The 26837-nt window shown below is 36.6% G+C and overlaps 1 protein-coding gene across 1 annotated transcript; it reads left to right on the top strand.

The window, feature by feature from the left end:
- The first annotated feature begins 8346 nt into the window (after positions 1-8346).
- Positions 8347-26791, top strand: lypd6 (LY6/PLAUR domain containing 6). The gene is made up of 5 exons (XM_057335230.1): positions 8347-8536; positions 19188-19353; positions 22683-22781; positions 23479-23609; positions 25156-26791. Exons 2-5 carry the CDS (start codon positions 19236-19238, stop codon positions 25339-25341), a joined length of 534 nt encoding a protein of 177 aa, XP_057191213.1. The 5' UTR covers positions 8347-8536; positions 19188-19235; the 3' UTR covers positions 25342-26791.
- Positions 26792-26837: the final 46 nt, after the last annotated feature.

Consider the following 26837-nt stretch of genomic DNA (forward strand, 5'->3'; position numbering starts at 1 on the left):
CCGTGCTGATCTGAAAACTGTTTTGTGTTTTTACATGAGACAGTCCGGGTTTGAATTTGGAGGAGGGAGCTGGATCTTGATTAGTACAAAAGAGCAAATACCCCCCACCCCCAGAGCCCCCAGCACAATAAAAAGATTCCCAAGAGAATCTCGGTGTGGAACACAAAACCGTGGACCATTTATATCATTGCTGTCTAAATAATGAGGAAATTTTTTTCAGACTGAACATGACATCAATTTTACTCCATATTTGCAGTTGTGTTGGGTGTGCTTGTTTCTTGTTTCCAATTTTAGAAAATATTTCCAGGAAGAATACGTTAACCAGTGGGGACAGAGTACTGTATAGTAAATATCTTTTTTTTATTTTCAAAACCAATTCTGTAGGTCTTCATTCAAACCTACAATACATGTTACAGCTATTTTTTCAAGTTTGTGTATTTGTCCCTAGAGATGATACTGTAGGTTGCCACAGTGATAAGTGATTATAACAAGTCTTTATTACCGTGTGTGTGTGTGTGTGTGTCCTGCTCCGCTCACTGTCTCGCCGTGTGTTGTTTGCACTGGCTGCTGGCTATCTTTGTTCTGGTTTTATTAGGCGTAGAGTTGGAGTCTGTCACTTTCAGCCTTTGGAGGGTCATTTATCTCCCATTGAGTAAAATAGTATCAGTGCTGCTGGCCTCATCTGCACCGCCTGTGTTTTTAGTATTCAGAAGCCGCTCTGCACAAACAAAAAAGCACAAAGCTCATATGACAAAGTTTTGATAATGACGAATATTTGATGAAGTCAAATATTACAGTTAAATAATAAACAGTGGGGTTCCGATGTTTAAGAAAGCAGGGAATTAATAACAATCAGGAAATATACAGTGCAGTGTTTAAAGGTTGCAAAAATATATAAAAATGACAGATTCATTGCTTCTATTAAAACGCACAAGATGCTTTGGAACATTATGTTTTTACAAACGTATGCTAGCTTGTGCGACTGCGGTCATTGAAGCATAAGACATACCAATACAAAGACACTCTGAAATATACAGTAATTACATTTTTCAGTTTACAATTTATGTTGAAAATAAAACGAAAATACCAAATAAAATAATTTTCACGAGTATAGTTCCAGACTGCTGAAATACGAAATGTAATGATTGTTCGACAAAGGTCACTGGACAAAAACACAATTCAAGCTACAGATGCATTGGAAAGTCCCCACCACTCATATTTTACTTTTAAAGAATTTACATGATTTAATTACTGGATTATCTAGTGATGCATTTGGTCAATAAGAGTTACCGCATGAGTTAAGATATAAGTAGCCTAGTACAAAAACATCATTCATTTCCTGAATTTTATTTGCTTTGTTCAAACAATGAACAACCTTTATTCCTACTTCAATTTTCATGGCGGCGCCACATACGGTTAATGTGCATTTCATTGAAGTCTGGTGATGGATGATGTCTTCTCACAAGAATTTTTGATAATTGTGTTTTTGTTGAGGAAGTAACCTGTAATTGGTCGCATGATGCACACGATTCCATCTTTAGGAAATGACATAAAAGGAATTAATACCACCTTATTTGAAGAACATGTTACATGAATGCTTTGTCAATTAAGGCTGGCTTTGTACATCATGAACAAGTCTGGTTTAAATCTGTGAGCATAGTCCAACTGTTAGAAGAATCCAACAGTTCTTCTTTAGTCATTGTGAATGATTTTTTTGTGCAAAAATGAAGCGATTACCCAATGAATATAAGATGCTACGAAGGCTCTTGACACTACTGTTCAATCCAGAAACGTACTTTGATCACAATTACCCTTCAGGACAAGCTTTGTTTTCTATGTTAATCCCAACATAGCCCTGGCTGCATTTGATCATTGGATCTGGCTTGTCCTGTAATCCGAATGCATCAGCCTGCCTGCTTTGTGCCAGCAGCGGGTCTTAACATTCCAGTGCAGGGCCAGAGTTCAGTGCGCTAATTGGCAGCAGGCAGTGTTTCCTGAGAGATTTTCTTCTCTATGAGGATCTGACCCCTCACAAACCTGGTTTAGCAGAGTCAGGTCTCACGCACAGCCCTGTCCCCTTTGTGGCACTTAGTCATGAGAGGATAAAACACCAGTGGCCGGCAAGTTTATCTGATGGAATGCAGAAGAGTGGTGTACCTTGCTGTTATGCATCTGTGTTCTTTGAATACCAGCATTAGAGAAACATAGTAAACTGTGTGACATTAAAGAAAGAGTAAAAGTCTTAAGCAAAGAACAACATGGGTTGGAATCAGCAGGCATCTGGCAGTAATATATTATATTCATAACTGGGTCACAATTCAATGAAATAGTTTTTAAAAATCTCACTTGCTTCTTTGTGTTGGAATTTTATGCTCTTAGATTGTTCTGACTTTTGATATTTGTTAAATAACTAAGCATGTAAATGCCACAGTAGGCATTTATTTATTTATTCAGTGAATCTTGCTCGGCGTCTCTTATTCGACGCAAAATATGTGTACGGATAAAAATCTATTTTTACTCTCCGTGTATTTAGAGCACTATGTATATTTACTTTTTTTATTTGTTTATTTATTTGTTTGTTTTTATATTAATTTAATTTATAAATTATTTACAGTATATTGACTATTTATGGGTAGTTGTGTTTTAATGTTTTTAACGTGTTTTATGGTGTGACAGGAAAGAAACAAAACTAACAATGAAGATAAATCTCATGCTATTTTATATTATAAGTATAAATATCAATAATAAAAATTATTATATTATAGACAGTTTGATTTTAAGTTTTTGTTGTCGCACCATAGGACATTATGTACTGTATATTTGTCACTACCCTTATATATTTGTTGTTATATTTATTGACATTTATTATAATTAAAAATAATTAGTATTATTATTTATAGTTTATATTATTGTTATTTGATTATATACAATTATATGTCTGTTTACTATATTTATATGTAATTGCTAAACTATTGATACTTATCCAAACATTTTATACTATGAATCAGCTTTTTAAGAGCAATAGAGCCCCAAACTAGAAGTTGTGGAGAGAACAGTATAAAAACACAAATGATTTCATTTTCCGCCACATTGGGAACTATAACATCAAACATCTCATGCTCATCAAACAATATATGACCAGCCCCTGGTCAGGAGGGTCAAACTTATTTTGCTGTGGTGACGACGTTCAGCTGACAGAAAAGAAACAGGTGTATGTGACTCTGTGATCTTTTAGCACATGTAGAGGACTTTCTGTGAAGTCTTGCTGAGATCATACACCCCCTGTGATGCCAACAAACCTTTCAACACGAAGAAGAAATAAAACTTATGGCTGATGGAAAATGCATATTTGGCCCTTCTTGACCCTCTCTCCCAAAACATTTAAAGGGACCATGGACCAAAATAGAATTTAGGTTCAGACTTTGTTTGGGTTTGATAAAATGGAAACGAGTGGGATTTTTGTTTAAATCATCAGAATTTTTGCTGACATTAAAAATAAAAAATAATAGCTGTATTTAACATAAAGTCATGAAATCTACACTGATACAGTATAATTTAATAATGTCCCCATGTGTTCTTTGTACCCCAAAAAACAACATAAATGTGAAACTTGTAAAAGGAAGTTATGTTAGAGGTGAAAATAAGAAAATCAATGTTTTGCAGATAGGCACAAGCATTTGTCCCATTCAGTTAATGTGACTGACATCAGTGGTCCTTGAAGAGACCCTAGCTGATGACTGAAGTGTGCCTGAGGGGCTCACACGTTCCCCACTGTCCCTCTAGTGTGCATCATCAAAGCCATCTCATTCATTCAGTTTGAGATGATCATGCATGCCAACCAGCTCAACTGGAAACCTGCTGTCAGGTAAGAGGACATACCAGGTGTGTTAATGGCCTCTGGAGGTAAATACAGTAGCAGTAGGATGTGATGAGTAATGAATTGTGATGACTTGTCAAGTCATCAATGTGTTTGGAAAGATATCGAAAGACAAATACTTTTTTCCATGTACTGTGAACACTGTGGATTAAGACTGTCTTGTTGAATATTATGTTGAATGTCCTACTACTACACTTTCAGGTCTGAGAAAAAACTGGGATCTTCTCCATTACAAACCTCACCACAGCTCTGCCTTTAACGCAAACACAATTAAGTTGCTCTTATAGAGAGCGTGCGAGTTGTACAATGACTGGTGGTGTTAGTTTGCAGTTGCTGTGTCCTGGGGCAGAAATGACAATGGCAGTTTAATCTGTTTGTTACTTTTTACCTCAGTTTTTATAGCAGCTCTTTTTTACAGGACCTTAGTATTTAACTGAAGAAATCTACCCAAGGATATAACACACTTTCAAACTTTGCACTAACAAGACCCAACTTCATTTTTTTCTGATATCTGCAGTAATAAAAATTAAACACACTATTATGTTTGTACAAAGTAACACAGATGTGTGCTAAACATGAACAATGTAAAGAATTTTTTTAAAGAAAGACGTTTTCTCATTTCATATTTCAGAAAGCATTTTGTTTCTTAAAATGATATGTACAAATTTTACACATTTTGTCCAGTAATACAGTTGATGCCAACAGATATAAAACATACAATCTAATTTGGCACTACACTGTATATGCACTTTGAATCAACACTTTAAAGGGACAGTTCACCCAAAAATTAAAATTCTATTATCATTTACTCACCCTGGAGTTGTTACAAATCGGAATAAATGTGTTTGTTCTGATGAACACAGAGAAAGATATTTGAAAGTTTGTAACCAAACAGTTCTTGGCCACCATTGACTAGTAGAAAGAAATACAATGGTAGTCAAAAGTGCCCCAGAACTGTTTGCTTTCCTACAATCTACAAACAGAACAAAGCAATGTATTAAGCCATTTTTCCTTCTATGGTAGTCAATGGTGACCAAGAACTGTTTGGTTACAAGCATTCTACCAATTATCTTTCTCTTTGTTCATCAGAAGAAGAAAAATCATACAGATTTGGAGAGTGAGTTTGTTCTTGGACTTTAGATTTTGTGGTGAACTGTCCCTTTAAGTCTTAGATGACTTACTACACAAGTCCATAAGACTTTTAGCTAACCGCTGCTTATTCAGCTTTGTTCCTCCATTGTCTTTGTAAGTCTCTGTATCTCTCTCCGCTGTTCATTTCAACCTTGAGTAAAATTATCCTTATCTCGTGGCTCTGCATACCAGTGAGACAGTGCACTTCCATTACATGAAACGTGACCCTTCAGGAGGAGGTTGTAATTATGGCTGAACGGCTGATTTTAGATTTCAACTTCAAGCGGAATTCAGTCATGCACAAAATTTGTACATGGTGCTGATGTCCTTTTTTACATCACGATGGGCAGTTGTAACAGGCTATTTCAGTGATATCTGTCTTGCGCATTTAGTGGACTCTATCTCAGCCTGTCAGACAGGAAAATCATCTACGAATGAGTGAATTGGTTATGTATATTTCTCAAGCTAACTAAATGAATCACATTGTATCTATCCAGAGTGTAACATTTATTTGCCAAGCCCCTCATTGTGAGTTAAAATGTGGTGACAGATACAAAAATACAAAAACATGAAGAACAATGTAAGGTCTTTAGGTTTTTGTCAAAGCTGACGTTTCACTGAGAGACATGAATCTGGCTTGTCTTGTATTTCTGTAAGTGATGACCGCCTGTCACGAATATGCAAAGAAAACTATTTTGTAATTTGGATAAAAACAAAAATAATTCATTAACAACGCAAAATACACTGGTATTTACATATGTTCTAAATTCACTTATTTTATTGCAACTTCATTTTGCGTCCATGCAGGTCCTGTAGCATACATTGAAATTGAAGCTGCATATTTTAAGTGTGTAAACCACATTAAAACTGTATTTACATGACTGGTCTCACCTCATATTCTAACCCTGCCATTAATCTATCTGCACTTCCATATAGCCTAACAGCTCTGTCATTGCCGTCTAAATCCACTCACTACAAATCAAACGCTCATCCTGTGTAGATCTACCCTGAGCACTAGACCTTTGAAGTGGATCTTTAAGCACAGACTTTTGAGTAGCTACGATGGATTTACTTACACTTACCCACATTAATGTTTTAGGGCCCCAAAATGTTTCCAGTGGAAGTCTGTCATGCACCTCAAAACACCAAAATCTCTTTTAACAAACCTAGAAAACAGTTTTAAATTGTGTTTCATATGCTACATACAAGAAAGTAGAGAACGTGCTATAATGTGTCTTATTTAATATATTTATTAAGAAAATATATATTTTTAATATGTTTAAGGAGCTAAAACATCAACAATTATTTCATGGTTTATTTTGTTTTATTTACATCATCTCATTTTGTCTTTATCGTTGCCTTGGGGAAAACATTTTGGATATTTGTGGTATGGAACATTTTCCAATAATATTTGGAGGTTAAGTAGACAATTTGTTAATAACAAGTAAGGCACATTTACTGCGAGCATAAATTATATAATGTGTGAGGTCGATCCTTTTAATCAACATGATTCACTGTACAGTAATTACAGAGACAGTCCCATTGAAGCTGCCTGGGGTTAAGTGCAATACTCAAAAGTACAATAGTGACGGGGGGTCTCTGACACTCCCCGGTTTATGGGTCACCCCCCTCATGGCTTTTATCTTGCCCTCATAAAAATGTTAACTTTCACGTGACTCAAGGGAGGCAACACAGATGACATCTCAAGGTGCTAAAAACCTGCTTAATGAATATATGAGCATATTCTGTGTTTCTTTAAGACAACAGAATTGTTTTGAAGCATGTTTGTATGGTGATTAAACATAGCAAATCATTTTGCAATGTAGGCTGTCACACATTATAATAATATGCTGTACTGTATTACATGTATTATGAAGAATTTTGAGTAGCCTAATTATGTTTTCATTTTCAACAATTAAGACACTTGGCTGTGGTTCTTGAGAAAGTGCTAGATTTGACATTTCAGTCACTTTTGTGGTTCATTCACCAGCAGAGGGCCAACAGAATAGACTGTGTCTCAAAAACTTTAGCTAACAAGAGCCAATTTAATAATATTAATGTTTAATGTTTTGGATGTATAAAGCTATTAGCCTACATATCAGCTGTTAAAACTGATATAAAGCATGTTATGTGCTATTGTGACCAAGATACTCCAGGTAATATGAATGCTTACCAGTGTAGGACAGTATGTGTCCTTTTTATACATTGTGTGTAAATTTAGATTATAGAAAATGTCCTCATATAAATGTTAACACATAAAAAATAACTTTTAAAGGGTCTAGTTCACCCATATATGAAAATTATGTCTTCATTAACCCCCACTTTGTTTCAAAACTGTATTTCTTTGTTCTTTTGAACACAAAGAAAAATATTTGGAAGAATGTTAGCAATTTTCAGTTCTGGGACATCATCCACTACCATAGTAGAAATAAATATTGTATATATTTTTGTTCTGTTGAACACAAAATGAGATATTTTGAAGAATTTAGGAAAACAAACAGTTATGGGGCACCTTTGACTAACATTATTTGTTTTCCTACTTTGTTAGTGAATGATGTCCCAGAACTGACAATTGCTATCATTCTTCCAAATATGTTTCACTGTGTTCGTTAGAACAATGTAATTCATACAGGTAGGAAATACATGAGGGTGAGTACATTTCATTTTTGAGTGAACTATCCCTTCAAGTGCATCCTACATTTTGCACAGATCAGTTAAAACGTGATTTTTATTATCTTTGTATGAAAAGCATTGTGTCTATGCGGTTTCTTCACTTTTGTAGCTTCAGAAGTGTGTGTGTGTGTGTGTGTGCGTGTGTGCGTGTGTGCGTGCCTATGTGTGCGTGTGTGCGTGCCTATGTGTGCGTGTGTGTGGGAAGGGTAAACCCTACGGTATGGGGACAAAATGTCCCCACAAAGATGGCAATATCCAAAACCCTTGTCCTTGTGGGGACATCTTTTGGTCCCCATGAGGAAACAAGCTTATAAATCATACAGAATTAACTTTTTTGAGAATCTAAAAGAGCAGAAAGTTGTGTGTGATTGTTAGGTTTAGGGGGTGGGTTAGGGGTAGGGAACATGATATACAGTTTGTACAGTACAAAAATCATTGCGTCTATGGAATGTCCCCATAAAACATGGAAACCCAACATGTGTGTGTGCGTGCGTGTGTGTGTGTGTGTGTGTGTGTGTGTGTGCGTGCGTGCGTGCGTGCGTGCGTGCGCGCGTGTGCGTGTGTGTGTGTGTGTGCGTGTGCGTGTGCGCGTGCGCGTGTGCGTGTGTGTGCGTGTGTGTTTCTGTGTGTGTGCGTATCCATCGGGACGCGCCTCCTCTCGACCTCTGATAGGCTCAGTCGAGCGTTTCATCCGCCTTTTAGGAAAGCCTTGAGTTCACAGGATTCAGCTCGGACGTGTTATGAGTACATGAGTAAAACTGAAAGGACACTATCGACATAGGTGACTTTATTCGCTACAAAAAGGATACATCTGCCGCGACAAAAGTTTCACCACAGTTGTTCGAGTCATTTTAGGTAAGTAACCTTTTCATTTGACCTGCTGCGTCTGTATAGGCTACTGAATCTATTATTGCATGAGAAAGCATTTAAAACATGTGCGTAGTGTTGCATAAATACACTGTTTTTCGTTCTTACATTTAAACTTTTACCTGTAAACGCAAATATTCGTGAATAGAGCGACCACTTCTTTCAGAAATATTACAAACTAAATGACTAAATAACAGAGACAAACTGTTTGACAGCGCAAACTGGAGCGCGTGCATTATATTAAGCGATACTGTAGTGTACACTGCACTAAACTCTGCCATTGATTAAAAATTGAGCTTGCAGTGATTTGATATTAAACTTGTACTAAACAAAACTTACTAGGTGTGCCAAAGTAATAGCTATAAAATCCCAGGTCGTCTCTGCTTAAGAGATCTCTCAAATACCTGTACAGTACAGTGTCTCATGGCTTAGCAAGCAAGGTTGTTGTTTTTAATTCTCTTGCTCTACACTCACCAAATGTGTATATTTTGACATTTTGTAAAATCGTCATTCACAGTGTATACAAAAGGTCAGGATCAGTTATCCACCCTGAATCTATGGCAGGAATGTAGGTTCAATGTCATGCATTTGTGCAATATTATATGGAACTAATAAGGGCTCATAGATCCCGTGTGCATATCCACACAACAATGGATGTATAATATTCAATATTATATTATGCAGCAGGTGCATGGATCTGGTAGTGCATGTTTGTAAAGTATAGGAAAGATTTTATGAATTTGTGATGTTTTGCTTTGATGGAGCTTTGTGTGGCGCTTTGTGTTTGCCATGTTTTGTAGGAGTGGTTAGTTCACAGTGAGCCCTGATCATCGGCTACATTTGTACTGTAGAGCTCTTAATGTGCCTTTGTTTTATCTGGATATGCAATTTGCTGGAATCCCAGTTTGGTGTTTGTTATGCAAGTGTATTTTGTATGTTATCTGGCTCATAGACATTAATAGGCCTTTATATTAATGCACCTCTTAGCGCAGTCTGTGTTTATCTATAGGGTGTCTATTTATCGTTATCTATAATATTTATGTAGAGAGACTATATATTTAGCTTGTGCACCTGTGCAGTGCTGCAGAAGACAAATTACACTGCTGTTTCCACATTTTTTTCAAGAGAAAAGCGAGCCTTGAAACATCTTATCTGTAGCTTGTGTAGGGGTGTGTGAGGAAAAGACTCAACACGGGCAGCCAAGGACACAAGGGGAAGGAAATCTGTGAAAATTCACACTTAGCAAGAGGAAATCCATCGTGCAGGAGTTGCTTATGAGGCAAGCTTGCTTTGATATGAGATATAAATGTAAAAAAGGAATACAGTTTTACTGAGATGAAAAAACGTGCATGCTGGGAAAGCCATGATGACATCATTGCGACAGACAATGCATTGGGAATGTAGGAAAGCATGCAACCGAAGCATTCTCTTTACCTTTAAATTCACTATTAGGGTCAGATTAAAATGTGCAGTCCTTCACTTTTGAACAAACTAAGGGCTTCTGTTAAGTCTCATCTTCCAGTCATGTTTAGAGCATTTCAAGGAAATGTATTGTCTCCAGCAAACATGCATAGGAAGAATAGAATTATACAGTTATGTGTGTCCAAAGCCCATCTGTAGACTGTCTGTTTTGTGAAGGGGCAACAGTCTTGGTCGAAGGGACACAATGAATTCAAGAAGAAAACGGTCAAGAGATGAAAAGAACCTCACCAGCGTGAAAAATGCATTTGTCTTAGTTTTTAAACTGCTCACGCAAGATTTGTCGTCTCTTGGATTTACTTTAGCAGGGTGGGGGCAGCGTAACTCCAGATCATCTCACACATAGATTCGTTTTTTTTTGTTTTTCATTTTTAGGTTTTGTACATACAGTAAAACAATAAACCTCAGTAAATACAGTACAGTACAATCAATAGACATATTATCATTTGTTTCAAAATGATGCTTAAACTTCTAGCGGCTTTAAAGTGCAGCAAACAACCAATAATTTTAAAATAATAAATCATCTTATTCGTAATTATTTAACCAAACGGATTGGATTTGTGACTTCAAGTGATAGTTCACCCAAAACTGAAAATTCTGTCATCATTTACTCACTCTGTCATTTGAAACCTGTATGACTTTCTTTCTACTGCAGAACACAAATGAAGATATTTTGAAGAATGTTGGTCACCAAAAACCGTTGGTCCCCATTGACTTCTATTGTATGGACACAAAACCAATGCAAGTCAATGCACAGCAAAATCGCCAGTGTTAAAAAAAGGTCAAATTAACTCTCACAGTGTATAATATAATCCACACTTCGACAGTGTTAATTTGACCTTTTTTAACACTGGCGATTTTGCTGTGTGGGGACAAACGGTTTTCTATTACCGACATTCTTCAAATTATCTTCTTTTGTGTTCTGCAGAAAAAAAGAAAGACATACAGGTATGATTTAATGATGACAGAATTTTTATTTTTGGGTGAACTATCACTTTAATAAGCAAATTTGTAAATGCAAGATTTTACTAAACGATTTACAGGGCTAGTGGTTGACCCAGCAAAAGCAAATAGAGAATGATTTTATATGCTGTAGTCATCTGTTTTATTTTCATTGTTTTCATGGTATTTTTAGTCAGATTGAAGAATCAGACATCTAGTTCACCTGTCAACCGATTACCTCAGATTTGTGGATTCCATTCTGTTTGTGTGAATACTTTCTCTTCATACAGAAATGCCCACATGTCTGTGACCTCTGTGATGACATGTTAGAATCGGAGCAGGTGCGTCTCCAGATGTGCCGTTGTAGAATCCGAAAGGTGTTATTTGAGACCTCTTAATAACAAGGGGATGGAAGCATTAGAAGAGAATATATGGGTCATTATTAGTTTACGTCATGACCAAGTATGAGGGCCATTATGTGATGGTATGATGTAAACAGGAGGAATGTCATGCAAAGGTTTCAGTTGTTCATTCTCGGGTGTGTTTTAGAGCTGGTTGTGTTAAATGATCTTTGATGGATTGTCCTGTTTTTTAACTTTAGAGTTTATTTTTTAGGGATGGTCATTCCCAACAACCAGCCTATCGATAAGCAAGATCATTTCGTTTTTTGGTTTGTTTCCTTATTATTTATTTAGTGCTTTAGCTGTTTGCATGGCAGTTTGCATGGTAAACTTCTCTCGCATCTGTTATGGTTTTTGATTCATTTTTTTATTTCACCACAGGTATAATCATATGCAGTCATATTTATTGCAAATAAATTATTGATTTTTTCCCCCCTATGGTTATGCCCACTTCTCGTAATACCCACAATGTAACAAAACATGGCACCTTTCTACAAGCGGTCAAGTCCATTGCGTGACTACCAGAGGTCGCATTAGACATCCCGTGTCATGGCGGGGGAGGGGGTTTAGTGTTCCATGTGCTGATCCAGCCCTCCATTACGCAGAGTGCCATCTCAATGAGGACGGCGAGGCAGAAGAGCGATGGCTTCATCTGACCCCTTTGTTTTCCGTCGAGAAACTTGACAAAGGTTGATGGTCTTTAGATAATGATGCTTCTCTATGGGCTGAACACATAACACATGCATGTGCACCGGAGCGTACGAGAGGGTACCTCTACGTGGTGCATTACTTATGCTCCTTTGAATTATTTAGCAAAGTTTGTTTTGCGTTAGCTGCATGAGCGACTCGGGCAAGATCACTGTCACTGGGTCAGAGCGAGTGCCTGAGGCTTTCTGCGCTCTTAATGCAACTGTTATTTTTGCCCGCTTCGCTCTATTGTTTCGTTACTATCATCCAAGTCCTTTTAGCTCAATATAAGTAGTGTATAGGATATATAGTGGGGTGTTCAGAAGCTTTTTTTAGTTTTTAATGCTAATTAGATGCTGTGACACCCCATTTGAATACTTTACTGAGCAGATGTATCCGATTTGTCTTACGGGGGCCTTTTTTGCACCCTGTAGTGAAGCTGCTGCCTTCTTTTGTTAGTCTATGAAGATTTATATGTAGTCTGTTAATACGCTGGGTACCAAACATGAATTGAACATGAATGTTTAACTATTATATAGAGTGACTTCACTTCAGTATTAATGTAATGAGATTTTTATTATAATGGAGAAAAATGTACATGTAACAAGAAAAATTGTTGATAAGATTAAACTGTTATTAATTTTAAACTGAATGGTTTTATTTCTGGAAACCCCAGGATCCTTTTAATACCTTAGATTTTTTTATCTCATGTTTGTACATCTTGTTTCTATAAGACAAATATAATTTATTTAAAATGTAATTATTACATTTTTATATTCTATCATATTTTTAATACGAAGTGTTTTAAACAAAACTTTCAAAAGTCCCCCGTAAAAAACGTACGAAACATTACATGTTTTTGACGCCAGATATGAGACATGAATAAGTATTTTAATTGTATTATAAATTATATTATTACATTATTATTAAATTGTACTATTTCATTAATAGTAATAATGCATAATAATGCTTACGATTATTAATTTATAGTATAATTATGTTTTAAATAATTAATATATTATTAGTATTATTCAAATAAGCATTATAATTTTACAATTGATTGTTCTTTTTAAACGTACATTATAGGAGCCATTATCTAAAAACAGTCAAATAAATCTCCCCAAATCATGAAGTTTAATGTAAAGATTCAAATAATCTGTTTCGAAAACAAAGGACATTACCTGCCACTGCTATTTTTTGTGAGTGAAAAATCTTTGAAGCCCATATGTATGCAATGAATGCTAATGCTTTAGTGTAAGCACAGTACGCACATCTCTCCCTCCTCAGTATCAGCAACCAGATATTTCTGCATGTCTCCAGAGGATTTTTCCTTTTTCCTTTGAAGTTTCTTTTCACCCCATGGAAATAAGTGCCTGGATTTTTGTGGATAAATCGCACTGCATATCCCGCAAGCACTTTTAACCTCAACAATATCTAAATTAGGGCTGTGCAATTAATCGAAAATAATTGTAATCGTCAATTTTGGCCTTCAACAATTACAAAAACAAAATAATCGACGTAAAACGATTATTGTTGCCGCATTCCATTTTGCAAGGATCATCTCTTTTCTTGTGGTATAAATCCACAGCGCACCCCCTTCCTTTACAGTAGTTCAGCTGTGCTATTTCTTTACATTTATTTTTCAGTTGAATTCACAGTTTAAAAGCCAAGTTTTTTTTATTTTTCTATGTTGTTTTAAAACTTAGTGAGTAATCATGTTAAATAATCGGGATCTCAATATTGGCCAAAATAATCGTGATTATGATTTTTGTCATAATTGAGCAGCCCTAATCTAAATGTTATCATATCACTGGCCTAGAAATCACAGTTTGCAACTGTGTTCGTCAGCCTGACTTACTGTAGTTCATACATTTAGTTTTAGACATTTCGTTTATGCAACAGTTTAGTCATTAATCCATCTCCTTCATTCAAACAATTCTTGACCACATTTGGGAAGTATATATTATAAATGATGTTCTTGGACTGGTATGCAGACTAAAGGAGATTATCCATTGTCATGTGATCTCCAACTATCTATACATTGTTTATAAATAGCTGTTTACTAGTAAACATGAACAAAAGAGCCAGTGAGTGAGAGGTGTGTTTTCCCCTCATCCAAGAAATCTGATTAAACCCAGACACACTCTGTCCATGAAAAGGTCTTGCTGGGGCAATGTGGGGTTTCGCCATCCAAGACCCAAAGACAAAAGAGGGAGTAAATCCTTTCGTGAACATTTCTAATTAGCCCCCTCTGCCCTCTCGTCCTGGTTTTAGTGGCCCAAAGTTCAAGGGAATCAAACTCACCACGTGCTCCACCCTCTTGGTTTGCCACAGCTGCCACAAAAGATATGTTATCCCTCCTCAGTCCCCCACACCAAGACATTATTATAAATCTCCTTCCCTACAAAGGGTTCCACGCACTTCCCCTGTGTTCAGGATATGTGCTTCACCAAACGAAAGGGAGAGTAGATTAATGCAAAGATCATTACGATCTAGATAAATCACCTAAACCCAAAGCTACAGGAGCAAGAAGAATGACTTAATACCTTGTATGAAGAGTATGAAACCTAATAGAGGAAGATGATAAAAATAGATTGAATGACAAAGACTTGAATAACAACTCACAAAGACGTTTAAAAATATGAAGGATGAGTCATGCTTTCAAAATAAATTAGATGCTCTAAAAATGATTTACCTCGGGGACTAAATCATCCAAACATGAATATTCTCTGATCATTTTCTCACCCTCATGACATTACAGATAAAAATGATTTTCGTTTGAATAATATTAATATTACATTTTGTTATCTTATTTTACTGTATTTATTCTTGATTATCATTCGTTATTAAAGTCATGTAACACTGTCTACACCGAGCGAGGTGCGATGCGACGCGTCAAAAGACAATAGAACGCATTAGAACCCATTAAAATTTTAAATTTCGTCCACACTGGATTGTCCACCCATTAGAACAAGCCGTGTGTCGCGTCGCGTCCGGTCAGGTGTAGACACAGTGTAACTGACTCCACCTGATTCTGACCATTCTTTTTTTGAGCATATTTTTTAAATTGAAATGTGAACATATGAATACTATATCTTATATTACTGTCATATGCGGGACGCACAAAACAATGGTAGTTTCACAGTAGTATCATCCTAACAGAGTATCATGGTAATATTGTTTTTGTAATTTCTATTTTCTCCGTTATCTGAGGCCGTTGCAGGTCATTTTCCATTGTTTTAGGCTTACATGTCTGATTCCATGAGTCTTTGAATGTGTCAAGAGGCTGAAGAGGGGATTAACAATTCTGAACCGCACCACTTCAAAAGAATAGTGCTGGATTAGTGTGTTTGTGTGCATGTAGGATTTCAATTAGCGGGCTTGTGATTCTGATCCAACATGACTCTTTTGGATTTGTGGCATGGCTCATTGCTGTTTGGCTTGTGACTGAGTTGAGAAACGTTGTGCTGAGATGAATGAAGAACTGCAGGTTCATTTGTGTTTCCATAGTAATCCCATATATACTGGATGTGATTTGTATATAAGCATTACTATGAATAAAATGTACAACTTAAAAACGAATTATACACGTAATATATTTTATAATATAATTATACATTAATTCATATTGTTTATGAAAATTAGATGTAACATTTAATTCGCATTTAATTAGCTACTGACCCAGTTCTACTCAGTGGTCATCGAATCTGTTCTGTGCACTTCAATTACTGTTTGGTATGGCTCGGCCACCAAATCAGACCTACGAAGACTACAACGGACAGTTCGTAGTGCTGAGAAAATTATTGGTGCTCCTCTGCCCACACTTCAGGACCTGTACGATTCCAGAGTGAAAAACAGGGCAAGAAAAATCATCATTGACTCCACACACCCAGCACACAAACTCTTTAATCTGCTGCCCTCTGGCCGGCGCTTTAGAGCACCGAACACCAGGACTTCCAGACACAGAAGCAGCTTCTTCCCCCAGGCAATCTCCCTCCTAAACAGATAACTGCTCCTTAAGAGCAATATTCCGCTTCCACTACTCCTATAGTGTGCACTATAGTGCCTTATTATATCTACATCTTATGTATACATGTATATAACACTACCTCTACTTACTACATTATCCATTTGCACAAGTGTACATACAATCTGTTAATATGTATATTCTACTATATACTACCCTGTACAATGTCTCTTATATGTTATTATCCCCCATTTTCTGTAAAATAGTCTTTATTTTATATATGCACAATTTAGAATCTTTTAGACTGTAAATCGTATTATATTGTATTGTCATTGTGTTGAATGTCTGTACTAGAAGCTTCCAACACCAAAGAAAATTCCTTGTGTGTGCAAGCACACTTGGCAATAAAGCTCTTCTGATTCTGATTCTGATTCTGATTTAATTTGATATTGTTTTGTTTGACTGAGACATTTAATGGGACAAAAATGAGTTTATACTACTTATTTTTGTATGTTCTGGTGTACAAAGTTCATGTTAAAAAAAAGCTGACTGCTTACAATTTTCTACAATCTCAGTTTTTATGCAATGTATTTTTATTATTCATGGAAAAGGCTTGTGCTGTAGTCAGAAGTAATAATGCTATTTCTTGTGTTGACTGGAAAAAAGGCCGCAACCTGCAGCTTGATGCTTCCTCGCTGTTCTGCTGCTTTTGCTTCTCAAAGCTGTGCAGAATCTGGTCCAACACGTTTTGAAAGTCACCAGAGAGGATTTGCATTTCTTTCTCTCCATTAATGGGAGTGACATACTAAAGTTTAACCCAAGGCATTTCCTGATCGAGTCTGGATGCCTTGCCCTTAAATGTCACATTAATTATTATGTTTTGTTTGGTAACTGAGAAGTGTTTAAAGTAAATATTTAACTGATGTTGAGATGCATTTGTCATCATTGCAATTATTAAGTTGCCATCACTTGTCAACATAATAATGAAATAAATGAAAATTGTCTTATAGTTGTAAGTTAAAATAAAAGGGATAGTTCGCCCAAAAATGAAAATTCTGTCATCATTTACGCAGCCTCTTGTCATTTCACACCTGTATGACCTTTTTCTTTTGCATAACAGAAAAGAAGGTATTTTAAAGAATGTTGGTAACTGAGCAACTGCGGCACCCATTCACTTCTATTGTAAGGACACAAAACCAATGCAAGTCATTGGGTACCACCGTTGTTTGGTTACCAACATTCTTTAAAATATGTTCTTTTGTGTTCTGCAGAAGAAAGAAACTCATACAGGTTTGAGTAACACATACAGTGAGTAAATGATGACAGAATTTTCATCAAACTTCAAACATCAAAACTAAGGCTTTACTTTAAATCATGTAAAATTTTGTATTATTGTTTATATGGCTTGGCTCTTTGGTATTATATTATTTAAGGTCTTTTATCTCAGATGTTCTCAAAGTTCTGGCCTGGGCCGTTTCTGCTTGAAGGTCGATGACATTAGATCTTCCAGCAACAGATAACGCAGAATAAGAAGTCTCTGGTCTGAGGACACCTGTGTGGTGAAACTGAATCCATGTTCTCTTATCAGTAGGATGTCTTTATGTTTCTCAAGGCTTTACTTAACTCATTCTCTCATACGGCTATAGTGATTTTATCAGAGCTGCAGATTCACCTGCAAGCTTGTGTATATGTGAGAGTCATTCTGAGATTCTAAAGCACTCCTGACCATTTCATTTGTTCGCACGCATGTGCACCCATCTGGGTTTGGTTAAGAAAAAAGTTCATTTATTTAACCAAATTTATGACTTGTATCTGGTTATAAAAACTTAATGTAAAACATTTTTACATTTGCGCTACTATTTTTTATTATGCAGTAACGTGTGTTTTTTGTCTGCATTGGCATTATTTTATTCTCAGTGGGAGATTTTTTGTTAGAAAATATATTTTTTCTTATTGCATTAATGATTTTTATCTCATTAGGCTGTAATGTAAAGATGTATATCTGCCCCAGTTCTGCATGCGTCCACACCAAACATAATTCTAAGATCATTCTAAATAGCCCAGGAGAAAATCTAATCTATCATCTCTGATGTTTGTGTATGAGAAAGGCCAACACATTTATCAAAGGTCTGGCAAAACACACTTAAATTGTTTGTTGACATTCCCACTCAATGTGTCAGCTTGAGGGACCTGCAGCTAAAAACAGAAAAAGGACCCTTTTCCACGCCCTTAGACCTTCAGTGGGGAATAGATCATTTTGAGGAAACTTAATGCTGTTTAACATAGCTGTGCTGTACCACACTACAGTCTTTGAGAGGTCAAGAGCTCAGTGTCGACCTATTTAATAATTTTTCTGAGCCCAGTATGCTTAACACAATAAACAGGAGGAAATCTGGAAATCTTGTCCTGTCCCAGACAGGAAACCACTGTAATCACGCTGGACGTGTAAAACTTTAAAACTCTTATCAGTAACTGCAAACAATGACACTAAAGAAAAATATCAACAAAAAGTCTGGTACCTGACATTCACGTTTCACATACAGTCGTCCTGACTTTTTTACTATATAGAGGATAATAATATCTTTAAATTTCAACCCTTTTTTCTGCCTGATAATAAACATGTAAAAAAACGAATTTAACAAACAATAGCATAAAAAACAAAAATTGACAAGGTAAAGACCAAAAACATAATTTTATGTATATATGTGTGTTTTTTAATATTCAGTATTTTAATATGTAGGCCTATAACTAGTGTTTTGATAATTAAACTAAAATCATAGCCCATAAGTGTTCTGTTTCATCAAACGTGATCCTGTTTAGTGGACTGTAAACATAGATGCCAATTTTGCGGTGTGCATCAAAGAGGTTTTATTGTGACCATGGCATCCAGTATTTGGAAACAATGGATCACTGTTTGTTCTCTGCTGTCAACAACCAAACCAAACAGTTAAGAGAGTCAGAGTTGCTGAAAGGTCGAGACATTGGCAGACTGCTGACATTGTAATTGATATAATGAGGCACTTGCTCTTTGTGTGTGTTTTTTTTTTTAGAGAGATTGTAATGCGTTTGAACTGCTTTTTATCTCATATTTATGTGCTGCCTGAAAGTGAAGTTGGTAAACATGAAGGATTTTACGTTTATGAATATTTGTTGTCTTTTACAGGTGTCGTGTTGGATCTGGATTCTTGCACATGTGAGTTTTACTCCAGAAATGGAACCCTGGCCTATTATGGCCTGGGGCTTAATGCTGAGCGCCATCGCTGGCTGGATAAAAACTGGTCAATCGAGGGACTTCACAGAAAAAGACATCATTTTCCTTCATCCCTCAAGTAAGTTTACATTCTGAAAACATCTTTGAAAATGGAATTGATTTAGTTCATCATCACAAACAGTAATGCATTTATGAAGTAAAGGAAAGCTTTTTGAAACATGATGCACAATAATATTTTACAGTAAGTGCAGTGATCTTTACATGTCCACTGATGTCATACTTTTCCATTGCTAAAGAACACAGAGAAATACCTGGGCTTTAGTGTGCTCTGACTCCCCGTTTGGAATTCCACAGAAACAAAGAGGGTCAAACCTCAGTTGTCAGTCACGGCTTAGTCGGCGTGGAGCTGTTAGATCTTCTGGCTTTTCTGATTATGACAGGCTTGGTTCTCAGAGCCCCCAACCTCATCTTGTTTTCATATCTCATCCATCCCTTTTATTACAGATCGAGACTAAACAGGAATCATATACTCGGCATATTTGGATATTTAGTAATTGTCTGAGTACTTGATTATTATATTTGCTCCAAATTATTGTAGGCCTATACTATTCCTAAATGTTGGCTGTATCCGTTGAACAACAGGCCAGTGATTCATAACTCAGCATTAAAAAAAAAAGAAAACAGAAAGAGAAAGAAAGAGAAAAAGGGCTAAGAAAATCATTCTGGACCCCACTCACCCAGCTCACTCCCTCTTCGAACTGTTGCCGTCCGGCCGGCGCTACAGAGCACTGACCACCAGAGCAGCCAGACACAAGAACAGTTTTTTCCTGCAGGCTATATTCAGCCTGAACAATTAAAAGCTCTTACTACACACTTTCCATCACATTGCACACTTGCACATTGCACATAACATCTGGAAACTGTACATTGTAAGAAACAATAGGTTAAACCTGTAAATAACACATCTGTACACTCTTTTAAAAAATGATATGTTGTTTTTTGTCTATATTTTTTCACTTTTTGTATATAGTGCATTATTGTTTTTATTTCTAATTTTTTCTATCTTAATGTATATTTGCGCTATGTTCGCACCATGTGTACACTTTCTTCTGCACTAAGCTCCTGTCCCCAAGTCAAATTCCTTGTGTGTGTAAACATACTTGGCAATAAAGCTCCTTCTGATTCTTCTGATTACAATATATTATAATATTGTAATATTATATATATACTGTATATATACACTCACCTAAAGGATTATTAGGAACACCTGTTCAATTTCTCATTAATGCAATTATCTAATCAACCAATCACATGGCAGTTGCTTCAATGCATTTAGGGGTGTGGTCCTGGTCAAGACAATCTCCTGAACTCCAAACTGAATGTCAGAATGGGAAAGAAAGGTGATTTAAGCAATTTTGAGCGTGGCATGGTTGTTGGTGCCAGACGGGCCGGTCTGAGTATTTCACAATCTGCTCAGTTACTGGGATTTTCACGCACAACCATTTCTAGGGTTTACAAAGAATGGTGTGAAAAGGGAAAAACATCCAGTATGCGGCAGTCCTGTGGGCGAAAATGCCTTGTTGATGCTAGAGGTCAGAGGAGAATGGGCCGACTGATTCAAGCTGATAGAAGAGCAACTTTGACTGAAATAACCACTCGTTACAACCGAGGTATGCAGCAAAGCATTTGTGAAGCCACAACACGCACAACCTTGAGGCAGATGGGCTACAACAGCAGAAGACCCCACCGGGTACCACTCATCTCCACTACAAATAGGAAAAAGAGGCTACAATTTGCACGAGCTCACCAAAATTGGACAGTTGAAGACTGGAAAAATGTTGCCTGGTCTGATGAGTCTCGATTTCTGTTGAGACATTCAAATGGTAGAGTCAGAATTTGGCGTAAACAGAATGAGAACATGGATCCATCATGCCTTGTTACCACTGTGCAGGCTGGTGGTGGTGGTGTAATGGTGTGGGGGATGTTTTCTTGGCACACTTTAGGCCCCTTAGTGCCAATTGGGCATCGTTTAAATGCCACGGCCTACCTGAGCATTGTTTCTGACCATGTCCATCCCTTTATGACCACCATGTACCCATCCTCTAATGGCTACTTCCAGCAGGATAATGCACCATGTCACAAAGCTCGAATCATTTCAAATTGGTTTCTTGAACATGACAATGAGTTCACTGTACTAGAATGGCCCCCACAGTCACCAGATCTCAACCCGATAGAACATCTTTGGGATGTGGTGGAACGGGAGCTTCGTGCCCTGGATGTGCATCCCACAAATCTCCATCAACTGCAAGATGCTATCCTATCAATATGGGCCAACATTTCTAAAGAATGCTTTCAGCACCTTGTTGAATCAATGCCACGTAGAATTAAGGCAGTTCTGAAGGCGAAAGGGGGTCAAACACCGTATTAGTATGGTGTTCCTAATAATCCTTTAGGTGAGTGTATATACAGTATATTTGATCTTCTTGGACCCCTTTATAGGGAAATGGCGCATCAAATACATGCATAAATACACACTCTAATAACATTGATTTGGTCATTATGAAACATTTATACATTTACTGGATATACTGTATGTATGATTAAAATGTACTGCAACATAATTCTTTGATATATTTTTATATCTAGAATATAAGGTGATTTGCACCTGCTGATAGCTGACAGTATTTGCATACTGTATGTTGTATACTGTACCCTTTATTCTCCATGCATTTATTTGCATGCAGGTGTACTAATCCAATGATTTGCCGATGATACTGAGAGATAGCAAGAGTTGGTAATGTCGTTTCTGCTCTGCTAAGAGGATTAATCTTCATTATGGTTAGCAGAACCTCCCAAGATCATTTCAGCTGTGTGCTGGATCTCGGCTATAAAGCTGGAAATATCTGCTCACCAGCAGGGATCGTGTGTGTGTGTGGAAATCAGTCCTTATGAGATCGCAACAACACTTTGTGACCTGCTGATATCCAGCTGTTGTATATTGATGTAGAGGATGTGTTATTATGGTGAAGTTAATTTAAATCTGTACAGATGGCAAGTATTGGTTTACAACCCCATGAGACCATTCACAGAAGACATACTTAGCATCCTTAGCCACACTTCACAGATAATTATATATTTATTCAGCCTGAGATGATGGGATATGCTGTATATGTGGAGAGGTATATCTACTGTACTCTAGTTATATGTTGTCCTTTAAATAGTAGCAATGCAGATGTATCATTTTATGAATTATTTAGTGTTCTGACCATATGGCCATATACATAACCATCATGTTCATATATACAGCACTTTATATCATGCAGCAAAGGAGAGAGTGATAATAGTGAAGTAATATTGTAATTGTGTCAGCCGAAATGAAGCATTATTGTAAATAATCATAATGCCCGCTTTTTAAAATGTATTTTTCTTTTGTCATCTGTTTCCCAGCCACTCCATATCCAGGTGGATTTAAATGTTTTACCTGTGAAGACGCTCCTGACAACTATGCATGCAATCGGTGGGCTCCAGATCTGTACTGTCCAAGAGGTACCAACATCTCTTTACCCTTTTAGGAATAACATTTGAAGTCCTTAAAAAGAGCCGACCACTATTTCTCTTTGTATATTTGACCCCCTCATAAAACAAAAACAGCATTTTTTTCATTCTACAAACCCAAATATACTTCACTTTTACTGGGATTATGCACTTAGCCATAGATCATGTGTTTAACTGCAGTATCTTCAGGTCTCTCTATACGCACGTCTCTCCATATAGGCCTCATTCAGTCCATAAAGGTTTTAGCAGCGAATAGTCTCCCATATAAGGCACGCTAACCACGCTGTGTTCAGACTGATTTATAGCCCCGTGTTAATGACTCAGCAGCTCTAAATCTCTAAAAGACATCGATTCGTTCAGTAAGAAGAACAAATGCTGCTGCAGGTCATCTGGAATATTGCAGGGAACATATACATTTCATATAAGTTTCCTGTCTTTTCAAGCATGTACAGTAGTTTAAAAATATTGTGCAATATTGTGCGATTGTACGAATCGTATTACAGGCACAGTTATTACAATTTGGCAACAAAGTGGCTAAAGGCAAGTACTGCAAGACCCTGCAGGAAAACCGCTTTCCCCAACTGAATCTGACTCCTTAGTCAGTCAAGACTTAATGTTCTGTTTTGTAATGTAAACAGTATGCTCCTGAGAAAATAAAGTGAACGAGAACTTGCTCTGTGACTTTCAGAAAGCCGATACTGCTACACACTTCATAAGATGAGCTGGGATGGCAACACAGTTGCGGTGACCAAGCGTTGTGTGGCACTGGACGACTGCCTTTCCACAGGGTGCACTGATATAGACCATGAAGGAAACAAGGTGAGCGATTAAACTTTTGAGCTAAATATGTTAATAAGTCAAGTACGCTCACATACCAATACAGTGATTATTGACATTGTATTGAAACATGTTCATTTATAGTGTTATAATATTTTTGATCTCCCAGTGGGAAAATAAGGGTAATATTGCAAATGTATCTTAAAATGTCTGTCTAAATTCTGCTCCCCGTAATGGAAGTCCTCCTCTTTTGTCTTTAGTTCTCATTTCAGCTTAGACAGTCCACTTATGATTGTGAACATGTAAAGTGGGTGATAAACACTTCTGGTCCACATGTCTTGGGATACGGCTCAAGACAGCAAAACTAAACTGCTCTTTAGTTAATCCATTTCTCCTCTCTTGTGATTTGGCTCTAGATGAGATAAAGAGTTATGCTGGTTTCTCTCAGTAATCCTTGTTGAAAGGTGCGCCCAGACAGGGCCTGAAATCGTTGTGTTTTACCCTTTACCTCGAGCGCTGGACATTTTTGAGAGATTGAGAGATAAAGGTGGTTGTAAAGATTCCAAGCAAAAGGTTCATTCTGAGGTTAAAGGCAAATTTTTATCATATTTGCACACTGGGTCACTATTGGTCAGTGTAGTTACATGTATTTGCATACTGAATTGGGATTGGTCCTTTATGTGGTGTTCAGCCACCTTTATAGAGGGTGTGGACGTGCCATCACTTTACCACGTGAACACCACATGACCACATTCTCATAGCATTTAGCGATGTTGTTGCTAGTTTTAGCATCTTTTCAGACCAGTTTTTGTTCGAAAAAGCACTCAAGTGACAATTCTATTTAGTGACTTAGTAAACTGTAGTGCATATAGTTTTAAAGGGACTTGTTCGATTTCTATTTCAAATGTTTTCTGACAGAAACAAGAACAGTGTTTGTCTGTGTAAATAAGCATAGAGAGAAGGAAAGAAGTGCTGACTATAGGATGCAGAAAATGTAGAGACCACTACAGAAATATGTTCAGTTTTTAGGAATTTACTATTAATTGATATGTGTTTAAGTCAAATAATTGTTTTTGTTTACTTCTGTGAACTAGTGACAACATTTCTTACAAATTTCAAATACAATTTTATTTGCAGAAAATAAAAACGGGACAAACTAGTCAAAAAAAAAAAAAAGATGTTTACAGATCTTGCATACTGCAAAGAAAACAAGTTTATATTCATGTTTAAACAACACAATACGAATGTTTTTACATGTAGTTTAGGATCAGTTCAGAAATGAATATATGATGGAATAAGCCTGATTTTTCAAGTGTCTTTCACTTTGTTGTTGGATGACGTTATGCCATTTAACAGAAATTCAACAGACACTGGACTGGAACAACCAAAATACACACGTCATAAGTCATGAATTTGCTTATTAACACATGACGTCATCTGATGACATTTAGTGACTGTCTCACACACAACTGAGAGAAAACGAGATGCATGTGACGTCATAGAAACACAAATCTAATTATTTATGTATAACACATTTATAAATCAAGACTTTTTTAATCCTTGTATATGTTTGGTTATCTTACCGCAGGTCTGCACGTCCTGTTGTGAAGGGAACATCTGCAACTTGCCCCTCCCACGAAATGAGACTGATGCCATTTTTTCCACCACGTCCCCCATTAACAAAAGCCTGCGGCCAACGCAGAGTCACACGCTGCTGTCTGTCTGTATGGTCAGTCTGTTGCTTCACAGTATTAACTTTGAGACCCATCCATGATGGATGAATGGTTGACTTGTTCCAGATGTGGTCTTCACTTTTCTCAAAATGAAGTGTTATTGTTAGACGTTTTATGTTTTCATACTAATGTTTACTATGACAAATTCTACAGTGGGCTACATAAATAGGGTTTAAAACCTTTGGAGCCATATTCCTCAAACTGTGTGTAATATCTGATCAACTGAATATCACTTTTGTTACACTGGACACAGGAAAGAGTGTTGGGGTGGAAAGGGGGATATTTATGGCAAACTGAAGCAATCTGCACAATTTTTTCTTTGAATCAAATGTGAGTTGTGTTGTATACATTTTTTATAGATATATTTATTTTTTTATCATCCTTTTTTTGTAGGAAATGTCAACAGTGTGTTACATGTTATATCAAAGCGTGATATTAGGGCCTAACCTACATAACTTTCCACCCATAATAGGTAACTGCTCTCATCATTGTTGTCATGCAGATAAAGTCAAACGGTTATTTTTGTCAACATGGGAAAAGGGCTTGGCATCTAGGAAACAGTATGGAAAAAAAGAGCTACCTTCCTCAGCCCTATACATCAAACATTCTGTTAGCTTTTGCACTTCCATTTGTTCTTGTATCATATTGACACATTCTTAAAGCACTTGTGTACAGATGTTTGTCACATGGAAGTGAACTAATAATACTTCATGAACATGTTGCCTCCACATTATAGCATAGTGAAGGGCTGTACGATTATTATGTATGTTTCTATAACACATTTGTCAATCAGTTGTTCTATACTGTAAAATCAAAAATCAGTCCGCAAATAAGTGTTGAGTTCAGTGTTATTTTGTAATGTATTATCTGTAATCTGTTGTCTGTAATGTATTATTTGTTAAAGCGATCCTAAAGCTGTTTCTTGTCTGTCAGTTTGCTTCTTAAACTTTTAGAAAGTTATGACATACAGTATATTGTAGCATTTACGCTAAAATCAGTTTTAACTGGGGGCGTGATTATCACAGAAGGGCTTTTGTCTCTTTACTCAGGTAGACCAGCCAGTGCCAGTTCAGTAATGCCCAAAAACTTTCTAGTGACTTAATGTCCACACATAAAATATCATTATATATCATAATAAAATAATTTCTCGTCAGCTCAGACTAATAACATTACATACATAACAAACACTTGATATGTAATAAGTTTGCATGATTTTTTTTCTTCTTTTCTACTCTAAGAAGTCAAGAATGCTCCATGCCCATGTGTGCCAAGGTCCGTTGTAAATGGATATATTTTCTACACGTTCATAATATCCTTGTATATTCTTGTGTACATAGGTTTGGGATATGCTTTGTAATGTCAGGGTAAGGATTATGATGTGTTAAATCATGCATTTGGAGTAAATTCATAACACGTCTGTGGTTGTTTCCTACCTGTTTTGTATTAAATCCATAATGTTTACTGATATTTTGTTTATTGCTAATAAAAGCAAAACTCAAAAATGAGGTTTGTGTGGGCTGGATTGTACAGACGTATG

Source organism: Triplophysa rosa, linkage group LG6 (assembly GCF_024868665.1).
Source record: "Triplophysa rosa linkage group LG6, Trosa_1v2, whole genome shotgun sequence".
Lineage (NCBI taxonomy): Eukaryota > Metazoa > Chordata > Actinopteri > Cypriniformes > Nemacheilidae > Triplophysa > Triplophysa rosa.

What these genes read in the sequence shown, in the direction of transcription:
- lypd6 (XM_057335230.1), top strand. Translation starts at nt 19,236, where the DNA reads ATGGAACCCTGGCCTATTATGGCCTGGGGCTTAATGCTGAGCGCCATC. An exon ending in CATTTTCCTTCATCCCTCAA is followed by an intron (nt 19,354 to 22,682) that starts GTAAGTTTACAT and finishes TCTGTTTCCCAG; the next exon opens with CCACTCCATATCCAGGTGGA. An exon ending in AGATCTGTACTGTCCAAGAG is followed by an intron (nt 22,782 to 23,478) that starts GTACCAACATCT and finishes TGTGACTTTCAG; the next exon opens with AAAGCCGATACTGCTACACA.